Here is a 16,708-nt window from a genome sequence, read left to right as displayed (position 1 = left end):
GAGCGGACATCAAGGTGATCCCAGAGGGAATTCCCGGGAATCCTCACCCCATCCCACAGCAATTCCTGCTCCATTCCACTGCCCCCACTTGGGTGGGAATTCCTGTTGTTCCCATCCCCGTTCCCATTGGAATTCCCGTTGTTCCGGCATTCCCAGCACTTTGTGAGCGAGCGGAAGTTCGATGAGGAGCTGGGCCGGGCCGGGCGCTTCGGCTGTGACCTGGAGGCGCTCAGGGGCAGCATCGGAGCCTTCGGCCAAGGTGGGTCTGGAATCCGGGAAAATCCTGGGAAAATCCCCTGGGAATTTCTCCTGATCTGGCCTGGGTGGTCTGGGGTCTCCCACCTGGAGCCCAGCCCCGTTCCCGGTGCTCCCAGTCTGACCCTGCTCTCCGCAGTTTCCCACCCCAGGCCGAGCTATTCCAGCCGCTCCCGCTGCAGCTCCAGCCCCGCGTTCCCCACGGGATTGGCTCCGGGATCATCCCCGGCATTCCCGGGATCAGCAGCACCACCGATGGGATCGGCCCCCAGATCCCCCCCAGAATTCCCGGGATCATCCCCAGCATTCCCAGGATCCCCCGAGGGCAGCGCGGCCCCAGCGGAGCCACAGGTGGGGCTGGAACTTTGGGATGGGAATTCTGGGATTTGGGATCGGGATTTTGGTCAGGAATGATGGGATCAGGGATTCTGGGATTGGGAATGTTGGGATTCAGGGTCTCCTTCCCCCCAGTCCTTCTCAGAACATTGGGATTGGGGTTTCTGGGAATGGGATCGGGATGCGGGGCCAGCACCCAGCTGGGTCTGGAAAGACGGGATTGGGATGGGAATTGGGATCAGGATCAGAGGGGCTGGGATTGGGATTTGGGACCCTCGTTCTTCCCCCTTTTCTCTCCCATCCTCCCCAGAATTTGGGGAAATCAGGGATTTGCTCTGGGATTGGGAGTCCAGCTTTTTCCCCTTTCCAAGGAATTTGGGATTTCAGGAGTTTCCTCTGGGATTGGGATTTGGGATCCTTTCCCCCTTTTCCTGCAGCCCCCCCAGAGGAGCCGGAAGCCGCCGGGAGCAGCCGGACCCCGCCCATCCCCCCAGAACCCCCCGGGAATTCCCAAAAACCCTGGAATTCCCAAAAACCCCCGGAGCCGCCGGGAGCCGCCAGGAAAGCCCCGCAGGAGCCGCCCCGAGGGTGCCAGTTCCTGAGGCCCCCCTGGAATTCGGGATCGGGATTTGGGATCCCATCCCGGGAACGTTTACAATTCCCACTTCTGTGCCATTTCCCCTCTTTTTCCTTTTTTTTTTTCCTTCTCTTTTCTTATCTCCCTTTTCCCGAGCTTTTCCTGCCGGGATTTTTGGCCTTTTCCACCCAGTTCCCAAAATCCCAACCCCGGTCTCGCGCTGGCAGCGAGGGAAGAGCCGGGACAGGGAATGGGGGGGAAATTTGGGATTTGGGGGTTCCCAAAATCTGTGAATTTGGGATGTTCCCTGTGGGATCTGGGGGTGCCCCTTCCTTTCCTGACGCCCCCAAAACCTGGGAATGTTCCCTTTTAAATTTGGGAGTGTTCCTCTGGGATTTAGGGATGTCCCTTCTGTGTCCTCCCCAGAATTTGGGATTTCCCCTTGGAATTCAGGGTGTCCCTCTCACCCCCCAACACTCGGGATTTTCAGAGTTTCTCGGGAATTTATTTCAAGAATTTCCTCCCCAAACCCCAATCCCAGCCCCAGATTTCCAGGATTTTTTTGGGAATTTTTGGGACAACGGAGGAAGTTCCCCAGTTTTCTGTTCCCCCTCCCTTTTTTTTCCCATCTTTTTTCCAAGGTTTTTTTTTGGGAATTCTTTACCCCCTCTTTAATGAAGGAAAACTTGAGAACAAATCCAATAAAGATGTTGGAGCTTTACAAAACCATGAATTTCTTGGGGGAAGGGGCAGAAATTTGGGATTTGAGGGGCTCAGAGGGAGGTGGGGATCCCCAAATTCTGGGATGGGGGAGGGTGGAATCTGGGGGCAATTCCAGGGAAATTCATCCCTTGATTGATCTGCTGGGGCTGGGGGTCCCCAGTGCTGAACTGGTGGCACTGGGAGGGCCCCAGTCCCAGACTCATGTTACTGGGACGGTCCCAGTCCTGAACTGGGAGTACTGGGAGGCTTCCAATCCCAAACTGGTGTCCCGAGGTGTCCCAGGTGTGTCACTAGTGTCCCCCCATGTCCCCAGGTGTGTTCCCCGGTGTCCCTGGTGTGTCCCAGGTGTCCCCAAGTGTCCCCAGGTGTGTCACTGGTGTCCCCAGGTGTCCCAGGTGTGTCACTGGTGGCCGAGGCGCGCGGCCTCGTTGCGGATCAGCGTGATCAGCTCGTGGTTGATCAGGAACACGAAGCGCAGACTGGCGATCTGGGGAAGGGGAGAAACCCCAGCTCAAATCCTGGGAATCCTCCCCAAAATCCAGGGAATCCTCCCAATCCCAGGGACCCCTGAAATCCTGGGAATCCTCCCCAAAATCCAGGCACCCTCAAAATCCCCCCGTCAAACCCAAAGCTTCCTCCTTTCCTCATTGTCCCCGCTCCTTCCCAGCCCCTTCTTCCCCCTTTTCCTTTTCCCCAGGATCCCAAATCCTCACCTCCACCACCGAGTTGTTGTTGAGTTTCCATTTGTTGCCCCCCAGCACCGGGCGCCCGTCAATGTAGATTGGCCTGCGGCCCTCGTTGGCGATGAAGAAATCCCCGTTGTTCTTCAGCTTGATCACCCCTGAGGGGAAAATCCCGGGAATTCCAGGGAAATTCAGGGAATCCCCCAAAATTCTGAGTGGTTCAGAAGAGTTTGGAGTTTTTTTGTTGGGGTGAGGGAGGTTAAAGGGGTGGCACCAAAAGGGACAACAAGGGAGGCACATTCCCCCCAAAAAACCCCTAATCCCCCCCAGAACATCCTCAAAGCCCCCCCAAATGCCCCCAAGATCACCCTGGCATCCTTCCAAAAACCTCAGGAACTCCCCCCAAAAACCTGAAAACCCTCCCCAAAAACGACCCAAACCCCCTCAAAACACCCAGAGGACCCCAAAAGAAACCCCAGAACCCACAAAATACCCCAAATCCCCCAACCCACCCTGCTTGCGGGAGATTTTCCAGGCCGGGCCCTCCAGCGCCAGGTCCACGTCGATCTGGTTGTCCTTGGTGGCTCTCCCCAGCGTGATCTGGGGGGGGTCGGGTTTTTTGAGAGGTTTTTGGGGTCCAAGGTGGTAGGTTTTGAGTTTATGTTGAGGATGGTTTTGGGGTATTTTGGGCTGGTTTTTTGGTATATTTGTGGAATGTGGGGAATTTTGGGGGGGGGATTAGGGTCCCAGGTGAGGTTTTGGAGTATTTGGGGGATATTTTGGAGGTGTTTTGGGGATGGTTTTGGGATCCCAGGTGAGGTTTTGGGGTATTTTGGGGTCTCACCTCGCGGGAGCGCATCAGGTACCGAACCATCCTGCCCCGCAGCACGGCCAGAGTCTGGCTGTCAAAATCCGGGGAGCTCATCCCTGGGGACACAGGGACAGTGAGGGGACAAATGGACGGACACAGGGATGGATGTAGGGATGGACACAAGGACAGACAGACGGACAGCCCCACACCTGTGATGGAGTCCACCAGCACCTGCCAGCGGTGCAGCTCCTGCTCCAGCTGCCGGATCTCGCGCTTCTGCCGCCGGTCAGCCACCGTCAGCTCTGGGACAGACGCACAGACAGACAGACAGATAGAGGGACACTGAATGGGGGCGTTCTGGAAGGTTCCAGGGGGCTCTGGAAGGTTCTGGGGGTTCCGGGGTTCTCACCGTGCTCCAGCACCTCGTCCCGCACGTCCCTGGGGAGGGCAGGGGTGTGAGACGGTGACACAGAGACACCAAAATCCCCCCAGGAGCCTCCCCAACCTCCCAAAACCCTTCCCAAGATCCTCCCCAAAACCCACCAGACCCCTGAACAGCCCCCTCACCCCCCCAAATTCCCCCCCAGACCCCTCAAACTCCCCCTAGACCCCCGAAATGCCTGAGTCCCCCCGAGCCCCCAAACCTCTCCCAAATCCCCCCCAAATCTCCCCAAATTTCCCCCCAGATCCCCCACCTGAGTTTGCTGTCGTCCAGCAGCTCCTCGGCATCGGAGAAGTTCAGCACCTGATCCCCCTTGGGGAGGGGCTGCACTGCAGGGCCAGAGGGAGCTGAGACCCCCAAAAATCCCCACCAGGGACCCCAAAATTCACCCAGGAGCCCCAAATTCTCCCCAAAGCTCCCCAAATCTCCCCCTGAACACCCTCAGGATTAGGTCCCCAAATTTCTCCCAGGACCCCCCGGAGCCCCCTCCTCACCCATCTGGTCCTGCAGCAGGTGCTACTGGCGCAGCAGCTGCTGCTCTTTGGGGATCCCTGAACTTTCCAGGACCTCCCAAACCCCCCCAAACTTGTCCCAGGACCCCCCAAATCCCTCCTGAGACCACCCCCCCAAACCCCCTCAGGACCCCCCAGACTTCCCCGGAGCCCCCTCCTCACCTGTCTGGTCCTGCAGGAGGTGGTACTGGCGCAGCAGCTGCCAATGCAGCTGCAGGGCCTTGGGGGTCCTGGCAGGGTAAAACACGGCCGGGTGACGCTGCAGCAGCTCCTGGAACGTGTCCAGCGAGGGAACAGGGCTCTGGGGACATGGGGACAGGGCAGGGGACAGGTGAGGGGACATTAGGTGACATTAGGTGGCATTAGGTGACATCTGGGGACACACTGACCGATGGTACGCGGGTCAGCAGCTGCTCCTCGGCCTTGCTGAACAGCACCTTGCTCTGGATGGCGGCCACGGCCTCGGGGTGCAGCTGGCGCATGGCCTGGCATGAGAGCCTAGGGACACAGGTGACACCTCTGGGATTGTCCCCAAATCCCAGAGTCCCCCCCCAGGACACACCTAGGGACACCTGAGACCCCCTGGGGTCCTAAAGCAGAACCCCCCAGCGCTCCTGGATGTCCCACGGGTGTCACCTGTGTCCCCTCGGGTCCCCCCAGAGCTCCCCGGGCCCCTCACTTGCAGATGACGGGGTCGTAGAGCAGCGAGTACCAGCGCTCCTGGATCTCCCGCAGGGTGAAGCGGCAGCTGAACTTCACCCCCAGGTGCACCGAGGTCAGGTCGTTGGTCTGGGGGGAACCCCAAAAATAAACAGCTCAGGGGAGGGGTCCTGGGGGGGCTGGGGTCATCCCCAAACCCTGTATGTGAGAGGGGCGTCACCAAAACCCCCCAAAGCCCGCCAGGTGTACCCTCACCTGCAGCACGGCGTTGATGAGCAGCAGGTCATCCGCGGGTTTCCACCTGCCCAGGTCGCGGGGGGCGGGGCTGGGTTTGCTCTTCTTGAGGCGTTTGGGCAGTGCCGGGGGGGGGGCCAGGCCCGGGGGGGCCCGGGGGGGGCACGGCCCGTGACACCTGGGGGTCATGGGGGGTAGGTGACACCTGAGACACCTGGGTGTCCCCAGAATGTCCCTGACTGATGGGGGGGGGCACAGGTGGGTGGCACCCAAGTGTCCCCAGTGGCTCTGGGATGTCCCCCATCCCCAAAATCCCTCCCCCATTCCCACCCTCCTCCTTCCCACCCCCTCTCCATTTTCCCTTTTTTTCCCCAAATCCCTCAAATCTCCCCCACTTTCCCTGCTTTTCCCCATTTCCACCGTATTTTCCCCCAGTTTCTCACCTTCCTGCGCTCCCCGGGGGGGGGTCTCTGTGGCTGCCCCTGCCGTCCCCGCTGTCCCCACTGTCCCCCCGGGTCTGGGGGGGGGCTCGGGGCCCCCCTTGGCCCTGGAGGACTTGGCCAGGCTGCTCTCCACCAGCTCATCGTCGAACTTGCGCCGCTTGATGAACCTGGAACGGACTGGGAGCACTGCGGGGCACTGGGAGGGACCACGGGGTCCCCCTCAAGTGTCCCCAAGCGTCCCCACCCCGATGCTGGGCTGGGCTCAGCATCAAACCCCCCAACCCCCCGTGTCCCTCCTGGTGTCCCCTGTGTCCTCTCCCTGTCCCCGCCGGGTCCTTCATCTCCTCCTGTCCCTCCTATGCCCTGTGTGTCCCCTGCTGTCCCCAGGGTCCCCGTACCTGGAGGAGCTGCGCCGTTTGGGGACAGTCCCCACAGGGGTGGCCGGGCCCCGCTTGGGCCCCGCCAGGGACTCCTCGTCCTCCGAGCGGCTGGTGGCCATCGTGGGAATCTGGGGGACACCGCAGTGTCACCTCAGTGTCACCTGGTGCCACCTCAGGGGTGCCACCACAGCCGGGGGGCACTGGGGACACAGAGCAGGGGGACAGGGAGAGACTCGTAGGGCTCTGGGAGGGGACAAAGGGCCCTCAGTGTCACCTCCGCGAGTGCCACCACACCCCGGGGACAGCCGGGGGGACACTGAGGGACCCTAGAGACGGCTGGGGACACTGTGGGACACCATAAGAGACCGGGGACAAGATGGGGACACGGGGGCGTGACAGGAGGGGAGCGGGAGAGGGGACACTGGAGGGACACAATAGAGGGTGGAGGACGTTGAGGGAACACCGAGGGAACACTGAGGGGACAGGAGCGGGCCCAAGGCGGGCGCGGGGCCCTCACGGCGTCCTCAGCCCCAAACCCCGGCCCGGCGCAGACTCGATCTAGACCCATCGCCACCACCCGTGTCCCCAAGGTCCCCGCGATGTCCCCAAGGTTCCCCCCGGCCTCACCAGTCCCGGGTACTCCGGGCCGCTATGGCCGCGCCACTTCCGGTCCGCACGGGCATGAGAATGTCGTCACTGAGGCTGCAGTGGGCACCGCCATATTGAAGGTTCTGGTGAGGCCTCAGAGTGCTGCGCCATCTTGAGTGTGGGCAGAGCCGCGGTTGTAGCGTTTCAGGCGCCGTTACCGGGGTTGTGGCGGGTCCGGAGCGGCCGGGACCGACTTGTGGGGTGAGGATGTGTCCCGTTAGTCCGGGAGATGCGGACTGTCGCGAGGGTGAAGCGGCCACTCCTGTCACGGCGGCTGCCCCCACACGTCACGGCGGATGGACACACCCATCATGGTGGCGCCAACACCCACCATGGCGGCCTCCACACCCATCACAGAAGGGGGGGTTATTTTAATTATTCTAATTTTTAAAATTATTTTAATTATTTCAGTTATTTTAATGATTACTAAGGGATTTTGTGTCTCAGGATCTGTGGAAAACAGGGGCTGTTCTGGAGACTTGAAGTGACTTTGATAAGTAGTAGTAGTAGGATATGCTGTACTACTAAATAATAGTGTAGCTAAATTAAATTATTATAATAGAATAAACATGCAGCCCTTGGGACCAGCATCTGGAGAGGGCAAGGAAGTGGGAAACTCTGGAATATTCTGGAAAATTACCCCAAATTTGTGCTTTGCTCACCTGAGTAAAGGAGAATAATAATAATAATAAAGTTTACAATAAAGAGTTACGACAGCGTTTAAATGACTACAATAAAGCAGTTTTACCTAACAATCACACAATAGCGAGCCTAAATCATAACAAACAATACATTCTGATAGAAAATAACATCACAAGGAGCATAACAGCACTATAAACAATAAACACGTATATCCGGAGCTAGTAAATAATAAATATCTAACTGTACACAACACTACAAATAGCTTAATAAAATGCAACAAATAACAGCAATGAATTCCGAGTCCCCCAATGACCCCAATCCGGTCCCGCCCTCACCCGCTTTTCCCGCCCTCTCTTTCCATTGGCTGCCCCTCAGTTTCTCCTTGCTTCCACTGGTTCACCGGCACGTCAATAAATATCGCCCCGCCCCCAGCGCCCGTCCGGCTCATCACTGGCGGGTGCTCCCGGCAGCGCTAACCAATGGCGAGCGGCGGATTTGGGCGGGACGACGGAGGACGCGCGGCGCTGATTGGTCGGACCTGCGTGGTGGGCGGGGTCGGTGTCGGGGCTGACAAGATGGCGGCGGAGCCGGTGGAGCTGCACAAGCTGAAGGTGCCGCTGGCAGCGGGAACGGGGCCGGGAACAGCGCGGGGGAACGGCGGGGACAGCGCGGACAGAGCCCGGCAACGGACAGCCCGCAGGGGAGCGCGGCCATAGAGGCTGGGACTGAGGGAGCGCGCGGGGAACGGCGAGAAACGGGGCTGGCAGCTCTGAGGGGGCTCCGCTGTAACTCTGAGGGACAGGGGGTTCGGAGGGAGCTCTGAGGGAAGCGCGGCTGCAACCGGGGCCGGAAAACCGTGAGGGCACCGGGAGGAGAATGGGGACCCGTGGGGGCTCCGGGGGAGGCGGAGCTGAGGGGAACGGGGGGACCCGGGACCCGCGGGGCTGAGAGGGAACCGGGGCTCCTGGACCCGGCACTGGCGGGCCCTGGGCTCCTCCTGCCCCTCTCGGGACCCCTTGGAGGGTCCGGGATGATTCCCGGGATGTTCCCGTGGGTGGTTCCCCCAAGAGGTTTTCCTGGGATTGTACCTCGGGAAGTTTTCCAGAGTGGTTTTCCAGGATGGTTTCCCCTTCCTGAGGGATATTCCTGGAGATTTTCTCCAGCTTGTTCTCTCCAGGAATGTCCCAGGGAATCATCTCTGGTGGGTCCCCTCGGGAGGTTTCCCTGAAAATTTTCCCTTGAAGATTCCAGGGGTGTTCCCACTTTTTTTTTTTTTTTTTTTTTTGTAAATTAAATTCCCAGCATGTTTGATTTCTGAATTCCTGGTGTTTTCCAGCTGGTCGAGCTGAAGCAGGAGTGCCTGGCCCGGGGGCTGGAAGCCAAAGGCAACAAGCAGGACCTGATCCATCGGCTCCAGGCCTACCTGGAGGAGCACGGTGGGTGCTCCCAAATTCCCATGGAATTCCTGGCTGGAATTCCCACTCCTGCCATTCCCCAGCCAAATCCTGACTTTCCTGGGGGATTCCCTGAGGAATTTTCCTGCTCCACCCCTTCCCTGCTTTTCTTTTCCAGCTGAAGAAGAGCCCAACGAGGAGGACGTGCTGGGAGAGGAGATCGAGGTGGGAATTTATGGCATAATCCTGGTTTTCCGGGGGTTTCCTATGGGAATAAGGCAGCATTCCAACACCCTGTGGAATTTAAACCATTTTTCCGTCTTTTTTTTGTTTGAATCAGCTGGATTTGGTGCCTGGGGTGCTCTGGATCCCGGGACTTTGGGGTCCTGGTTTTCGGGTTTGATCCTGGCCTGGGATAAGGGGGAAACCGTGGGATCTGGGGAGATTTTGGGGGACTTAGGGAAGGAATTCCCACCTGGAACAGAATTCCCAGAGGATTCCCCATCCCTGGAATTATCCTAGACCAGGTTGGTGCCACCTGAGAATGCCAGGAAAAGAGGAATTTTAGGGATTTTGGGAAACAATTCCTGCCTGGAAAAAGAATTTTGTACTAAAAACCCTTGGGAATTGATTTTTCCCACCAGTCAGGTGAAGGGAATTGGGAATTTTCTTATGGAATATTTGGGATGGGAACATCACACTGGAATTATTCCCAGCTCCTTGTGCATCCCAGACCTCCTTGAGCCTGGAAAAATCAGGAGCCCAGCAGGAGCCAGGGTCCTGCTGGGGTCACTCCATGCAGAAATCCAGGAAATTGGGGGCTGGATTGTGGGTTTTTCCTTGGGAATGGCCACGGGCTGGGATGGATTTTTTCCATGGATTGTTCCATGGATTTGCAGGAGGAGGAGCCAAAGGCACCGGAGCCGCCCGTGAAGGTGGAGGAGGCGCCGGTGAAGTCGCCTGACGTGTGAGAATTCCCAAAAAAACCTTGGGAATGAGGGGCTGGGAAAGGGGGATGGGGGTGCTGAGGTTGGGATTCCCTGGATTTGGGAATCCTGGTGTTGGGATTTTAGGGATTTGGGATTCCCGGGGTTGGGATTACTTGGAGTGAGAGGATTCCCCATCCCTGGGCTGGAATTCCCAGAGGATTCAGGAACAGAATTCCCACATTTCCCCCTCAGGGAGCTCTGGCTGCTCCTGCTGCTTTCTGGGAGCTTCTGGAATTCTCCCCGGGATATTCCCAACTTTTCCAGTCCCTTTTTGTTTTCCTCCATCCCAGACTCTGTTTTCCTTAGAAAACTCCCATTCTAGGAGCTTTTCCTGAGGATTTTTCCCACATTTTGGGAGGCAGAGTGAGCTGGGATCTTCAGGGAATTTCCATGAAAAAGCAGGGAATTCTCTCAGGAAAACAGGGATTTTTTTCCTACATGGAATTCTCCCCTGCTTGGAATTCCCAAAGGAAAACTGGTATTCTGGGATTTGGGAGCCTCCAGCCAGGGTTTTTATTCCCAATCCCAGTTTTGGGGGCCATTTCCAGCCCCCCCTGGAATTCTTTTCCCTCCAATTCCATTCCCAAGGGAATCCAGGTTTACTTTTCCCACCCCAAAAATTCCCAAAATTCTTCTCTGAGCTTTCCCAGGCTCCACATTCCAGGGAAAATCCCCAAATCCCACTTGGAGCTTCCCTGACCTTTTCCCAAACTTTTCCAGAATCCAGGAGAAGAAGGTGGTGAAAATCTCCTCGGAAATCTCCCAGATGGAGGTAAAAAATTCCCTGATCCCGATTTTCCAGGGGCTTCAGGTGGGGTTTTTTTGGATTTGCCATGAAACTTTTTTGGGGGGACGGGAGGGAATTGTCTCAGGCCAGGCTGGAGCACCTTGGAATAGGAGAATGCCAGGAAAACTTGAATTTCTGGGATTTTGGGAAGAAATCCCCACCTGGAACAGAATTCCCAGAAGATTGCTCGTCCTTGGAATTATCCTGGACCAGGCTGGAGAGATCTGGGATAGGGAAATTCCGGGGAAAGGGGAATTTTTGGGATTTTGGGAAGGAATTCCCGCCTGGAGCAGAATTCCCAAAGGATTCCTCAGCCCTGGGATCCCTCTGGAATTTTGGGAAGTTCCCCCTGGATCGAGATCAGCTCCAGCTCCCTCCCCATCCCCTGATCCCACGATCCCATTTTTCCCCCCTTTTTCCCACTTTTTTTGGGGCTCCCTAAAACCCGCTGGGGACCCTCTGGAAAAGCTTTGAATTTCTGGAATTCCCTCATGCTCCTTTCATCCTTGGGCCAGCAGAATTCCTGCTGTTTTCCAGGATTTAGGGATTTAATCTCCTGTTTGGGCCTGGCTGGGATCCCAGAGCGGGATCATGACCTTGGGATGGGAATTGGGATGGAAAATTCGGGATCTGGGCAGGAATTCCCAGGATTCTGTTCCTGCTTTTGGCTTTTCCCTCTGGATTCCCAGAGATTATTTTCCCCAAAATTCCTATTTTTTCATGGTTTTAAGTGTGGGTTTGGGGGGGAAAACCCGGAAAATGGGAATTTCTGAGGATTCCTGAGGTTTCAGGGGCTCCAAATCCTGGGTTGAAAAAAACAGGATACAAATCCTTGGGAATATCAGGAATGAAGGGGGAGAAAATTCTGGGAATTTGGCAGTTCAGGGAAAGCTTCCCGCTGGGAAAGGGGGAATTTTGGGAAAGAATTCCCCATCCCTAGAGTTATCCCCAGCCAGGTTGGCCTTTCCCACCTTTATTTTCCTTTTCCCACTTTTTTCCTGCCTTTTCCTTTCCTTTATTCCCTTTTCCTCACCTTGATTTTCCTGCTTTTTTCCCCTTTTTACTCCCCTTCCTTTTCCTATTTTTTCCTTCATTTCTCCATGTTTTTTTCCCATCCCTTTCCCCCTTAATTCTTCTGCTTTCCTCCCCCTTTTTTCCCCTTCTCAGCTGGAAATCTCCATTTTTCCCCTGGAAAACCCCATTTTTCCCCTGGAAATTCCCTGTCCACCAAGATTCCCAGCTCCCTTTTCCCACTTTTCCAGAGGATGCAGAAAAGGGCCGAGAGGTTCAACGTCCCCGTCAGCCTGGAGAGCAAAAAGGCAGCGAGGGCGGCGCGGTGAGTCCGGAATTCCAGGAATTTGGGGTGGGATTCCTGCCTGGGAGGGCCTGGGATGGAATTCCCAGAGGATTCCCCCGCCCTAGAACATTCCAGGAGCAGCCTAGGTAGGAGAATGCTGGGGGGTTATGGGAACTGGGGCTTTCTTTTGGAATTTTTGGGATTTTGTGCGAGATTTTGCTGGGGTTTTGGGGGATTTTAGTGGAAATTTGTGGGAATTTTGGGAAGGAATGCCTGCCTGGGATGGAATTCCCAGCAGATTCCACATCCGTGGAATGTCCCAGGAGCCCACTGGGATTTTGGGAAGTTTTCCAGGTGGGAATTCTGTCGGATATCGGCTCCTTCCCATTCCATTCCCAGATTTTTCCATGGAAAACCCTCCCTAGGCCCCTGGATGGAGCTGGAAAACCCCTGGAAAACAAAAGTTTGGGAATTGACTGGATTTGGGGGAAAACTGGGAATCCCTGCACGAATTCCAGCCGTTTTCCAGCCAGTCCAAATGCAAGGAATATCCTGGGAAGGAGGCGGCTCTAGGGCCTGGGATATTCCCCAAATTCCAGCCCTAACTCCCTTTTTTGTTGTTCCCACAGGTTCGGATTGGCCACAATTCCCACAAAAGGTGAGGAGAGGAAGCAGGAAACAGGAATTCCTGGAATTCTCAATTCCTTCGGATTGCCAGTTCCCCTTTTCCCACATTTCTGGGAGTGAGAATTTCAGGATCTGTTGGGAAAGGATCCCAAGTATCCCAGATTTTCCTGGAATTCCTCATCCCAGAAAAAACCCCCAGGGATTGGGATTTCCCTGGAATTCCATCCAGGGATCCAAAAGTGCCCCTGGAGCCGGGATTGGGGCTGGAATTTTGGGCTGTCCCCAAATTCTGGGAGGAGCCAGGGGGAGATTCCCATTCCTGGGCTGAAATTTGGGAATTTGGGTCAATTCCTGATGGGAATTTTTCCTCCTTTTCCCAGGGCTCTCAGCAGACTCCAAACCCACGGTGAGGAAAACTGGGATTGGGGGAACTGGAGTGGAATTTGGGGGATTCTGGTGGAATTTTGGGAATGCAGTTGGAATCTTGGGTCTGAACTGAGGTGAAATTTTGGGAAGAGAGGGGTGGGAATTTTGGGAACTTGGCTGGAATTTTTGGGACCCTAGATGGACTTTGGGTTGGAATTCCCCAGAATTCCCTGGGTTTTTTCTGGGATGACTTTTCCCAGGATCTTAGGAATGGGGGGAATTTTCCAGGGGTTTATCCCAGATTTTTTTCCCTTTGGAAGTCGAGGCCTCTCCCCTAGTCCCAAATCCTGGATTTCCTTTTCCCAGATAAACTTGGAGAAGCTCAAGGAAAGGGCCCAGAGGTTCGGCCTCAATGTCTCCTCCCTTTCCAAGAAGGTGAGAATCGGGAATTCTGGGAATTTGGGGAATTCTGGGAATGCTAGGGCACCCTCCCCAGCTCTGCATTATCAAAAATTCCAAAGCTTTCCAGCCCTGGCAGCTCTGCCTTTCTCTGTGTTTGGTTTTTTTGGGGGAATTTTGGTTTTCCAGGAATTTTGGATTTTGGGGGGGGTCTTGGGAATTGGAGTTTTTCAGGAATTTTGTTGTTTTAGGAATTGGTTTTTTTCAGAATTGGGGTTCTCGGGAATTTTCGGATTTGGGAATTGGGTCACCCAGGGATAACGGGAATGTTTTCCTGCCCTGGACTGGGATCGGAAGGGATCCCAGGGATCCATTCCCGATGTTCCCAATCCCATTCCCAGAGTGAGGAGGATGAGAAGCTGAAGAAGAGGAAGGAAAGGTTTGGGATCGTCACCGGAGCCGGAGCTGCCGAGGATTCCGAGGTGGGGCCGGAATTCTCGGGAATCCCTGGGCACATCCCAAAACCACTTCCCAATTCCCAGCCCTTGAGGGATCCATGGATTTAGGGAGGGTTTTCCCTGGAGTTAGGGACATTTTCCATTGATTTAGGGAGGGTTTTCCATGGATGTGGGGGGGATTCAATGGATTTTGGGACTCTTTACCCAGGGATTTGGGACTGTTTTTTTCAGGGATTTGGGACCATTTTTCTCATGGATTTCGGGGCTGTTTTTCCAAGAATTCGGGGCCAAATTTCCAGGAATTTCAGGGCTGTTTTCCCAGGAATTCTGGGTTTGGAATTCTCTGTGTTTTGGGTCTCTTTTCCTGGGGAAAACCCCCCCCAGATCCCAGAATTTTCCTGCCCTTTGCGTTCGGGATTTTCCCTATTCCCAGCCCCGGTTCCCCACCCCTTCCCACTCCCGCTCATTCCCAGGATCCTTTCCCATGGATTTCTGGGATTTTCCCTCTTTTTGGCTGTTCCTAAATCCAGGCAAAGAAGCGGAAAAGGGCGGAAAGGTTCGGGATCGTCTGAGCCCCTCCGGAGCTCCACACTGTCCTCAGGTCAGGATCCCCTTTTCCCTCATTTTTGATTTTTTCCATGGAATTTCTGGGAATTTTAAGGAATTTCCCCTTTCCTTGGAGGATTTTGCTCCTCCGTTTTTGAATTTTTCCCAAAAAAAATTGAGGGGAAAAAGAGGAGCTGGGCTTGGGAGGGAGGGAATTCCCAAATCCTGGGCACAATTCCCAAAATGTCAGGGTTTTCCAGGGATTTTGGGGCTCATTTTCCGAGGATTTGGGATTGTTTATTCTGAGGATTTTGGGGGCATTTATGGAGGTGGGAAATGTGGAGATTCTGATCCTGTGGGATTTTTGGGAGCTTCCCAAGGAATCCCAGCAGCAATTCCAGGGATTTCTTGGATTTCCAGGTGGGCGTTGCCTGAACCCTTCCTCTGTTGAAGACCTGAGCTCCCAGGATTTGGAATTCCCAGCGGGAATTTTGGGAACCTCATCCCGGAGTGTTGGGAGCAGCGGGGCCGGGGCCATTCCCGGAATTCTGGGGTCATTCCCGGGCCAAGAGAAAATTCTATTTTTTTGGGAATTCTCCTCCTTTTCCGTGAGCATTTCCCTCCCACCTGTGGGAACCTCAGAGACACCGGGCAATTCCCAGGATGCTTCTTCTCACCCTGAAAATCCTCAGGATCCCTGGACATCCTCTGGATCCAGGGCCATCCCCGTGTCCCAGTGCCTCCCTGGCTCCTTGCTCATTCCCGTGTTTTCCTGTTTTTCCCAGTTTTTTCCCCAGTTTTTATCGTGGCATTCCAGCCGCTGCCAGGTTTTGTATTCCTGGGGTTTTTTTCTATTTTCCCGGTTTTTCCCTCGGAAGGGTTTGGCGCTGCTTCTCATCCCAGATTTCCCAATAAAAAACTTCCCTTTTCCAAGGATTTTCCAAAGAAATCCCACTCCTTTTCCAGGGCTTTGGATGCGGGGCCAGAGCCCCTGGAATTCCCTCCTTTCCTGGGGTATTCCCAAGGTTTTCCAGGAATTCCTGGTGTTAAATCCAGGTTTTCTCAAGGTTTTCCACATTTTCCTGAGGTTTTCCAGAGGGGATAGGGAATGGGAACTGCTGCAATCCTGCTGGGGACATGCCCGGAGCTGGGAACACTTCCAGGATTTTTGGGATGGCACCGAAGCCCCGATCCCATTCCCAATCCCATTATTCCCTGCTGTGGGCTGGGGGCTGAACCACCGGAATTCCGGGATCGTTTAGGGATCTTTGGGATGGCACGGAAACCCTGGCCCTGACACAGCCCGGGGCACCCAAATCCTGGGATTTGGGGTCTTTGGGCTCCAGGGCCCTGCTCCTGGTGCACTTTGGGGATGAAATTCCACGACCCTGGAATTGGTTGGGAATCTTTGGAATGGCCCCAAATCCCCGGTGCTGCCACATCGGGAGCACGTGGGGACCCTCAGCCCCAGTGTCCCCCGTGTCCCCCAGTGCCACCGCGCTGTCCCCTCGCTGTCCCCTCCCTGCCCGTGGCTCCGGGCCAGGCGGGTGGAGCGCGGCCAAGCCCCGCGGCCGCGTTAATTAATTGCGTTAATGGCGTTCATTAGCGCCGATGTCGCCCGCGGCCGCTGCCGCCCGGGGGACGCTCCGGGAGCCGCTGTCGCCGTGGGTGGCCCCGGATGTCCCCGGGCCTCATTTGTGTCACCCCGGGGCTCCGAAATAGGTCAGGGGGAGCGGGGCCGGGGACGGGACCGGGGCGGGGGGAGCGGAACAAAAGCGAGCGCTCGTTCAAGTCCGCGGAGCAGAGAAACGGAAACCAAAACCCCCCGGTACCGCCCGGCCCCTCCGCGCCTGGCCCGGCCCCGGGAGCTCCCCGCGGGGCACCGCGGGGGTCCGGCCCGCGGAGGGGTTTGGCCGAACCCCGCCGGCCGGAGGGGACAGTGGTCACGCCGAGGTGACTGCACCTGGCCGGAGCGGGGTCGGGGAGGCCTCGGGGTGTCCTGGAGGGTCTGGCCAGAGGGGACGGGGGGGACGCGGCCAGTGGCCGAGGGGCCACCAACCCGGCAGGACTCGCTGACCCGGCTGGAGCCACGTCCTTGTGTCCGGTCCTCGCTTGGATACTGCAGGATCACTGCCCAGCCTGTCCCCTCCCATGGTGACACCCCCGTGTCCCCTCGGGCCGGCCCTAATTAGCCGGGGACATTCCCGGCATAGCTGCAGCCCCTAATGAGGCTCCATAAAGCGGCCCCGGGAGCGGCTCCTGGGGCCGCTCGTAAAATCCCCCCACTAAAAATCCCCCATTAAAAATCCCCTTTTACAACCAGGGGCCCATGCTGGGACTCCGAATGTCCCCAGCCTCGTCCTGAGTGTCCCAAATGTCCTCAACCCTGCCCGATGTCCTCATGGCGGTGTTCCCATGCTCCTGTCCCCAGGCCCAATGTCCCCAAGGATCCAGGGCCAGTGGGGTTGTCCCTGTCCCCCTCTGTCCCCCGGGGCTGTC

General features: G+C 56.4%; 3 protein-coding genes across 3 annotated transcripts in view; 2 read left to right on the top strand and 1 right to left on the bottom strand.

The window, feature by feature from the left end:
• The window catches only part of LOC120764379 (spermatogenesis-associated serine-rich protein 2-like), a 4,594-nt gene extending 2,768 nt beyond the window's left edge, over positions 1-1,826 (top strand). Inside the window, exons 2-5 of the mRNA XM_040088332.1 lie at positions 4-14; positions 157-259; positions 395-606; positions 1,029-1,826. Of these exons, the coding sequence (XP_039944266.1) occupies positions 4-14; positions 157-259; positions 395-606; positions 1,029-1,193 (491 nt within the window). The 3' untranslated portion in view covers positions 1,194-1,826. The remainder of the gene's footprint in view (positions 1-3; positions 15-156; positions 260-394; positions 607-1,028) is intronic.
• Positions 1,827-1,865: 39 nt separating this feature from the next.
• MCRS1 (microspherule protein 1) lies at positions 1,866-6,960 on the bottom strand. Its single transcript, XM_040088510.2, is given in 16 exon segments — positions 1,866-2,378; positions 2,605-2,732; positions 3,087-3,174; positions 3,419-3,501; positions 3,595-3,687; positions 3,795-3,823; positions 4,081-4,156; positions 4,502-4,640; positions 4,729-4,837; positions 5,019-5,128; positions 5,255-5,356; positions 5,358-5,411; positions 5,677-5,703; positions 5,738-5,843; positions 6,075-6,184; positions 6,684-6,960. Coding segments are annotated over 15 exon segments (1,332 nt in total). The 5' UTR covers positions 6,176-6,184; positions 6,684-6,960; the 3' UTR covers positions 1,866-2,291.
• Positions 6,961-7,841: 881 nt separating this feature from the next.
• Positions 7,842-15,142, top strand: SARNP (SAP domain containing ribonucleoprotein). The gene is made up of 12 exons (XM_040088387.2): positions 7,842-7,957; positions 8,683-8,782; positions 8,919-8,965; positions 9,640-9,707; positions 10,450-10,501; positions 11,779-11,852; positions 12,443-12,471; positions 12,821-12,846; positions 13,173-13,241; positions 13,607-13,687; positions 14,194-14,264; positions 14,630-15,142. Exons 1-11 carry the CDS (start codon positions 7,922-7,924, stop codon positions 14,233-14,235), a joined length of 624 nt encoding a protein of 207 aa, XP_039944321.1. The 5' UTR covers positions 7,842-7,921; the 3' UTR covers positions 14,236-14,264; positions 14,630-15,142.
• Positions 15,143-16,708: the final 1,566 nt, after the last annotated feature.

Source organism: Hirundo rustica, chromosome 30 (genome assembly GCF_015227805.2).
Source record: "Hirundo rustica isolate bHirRus1 chromosome 30, bHirRus1.pri.v3, whole genome shotgun sequence".
Classification (NCBI taxonomy): Eukaryota; Metazoa; Chordata; class Aves; order Passeriformes; family Hirundinidae; genus Hirundo; species Hirundo rustica.
This window is presented reverse-complemented; position numbering and strand designations above follow the sequence as displayed.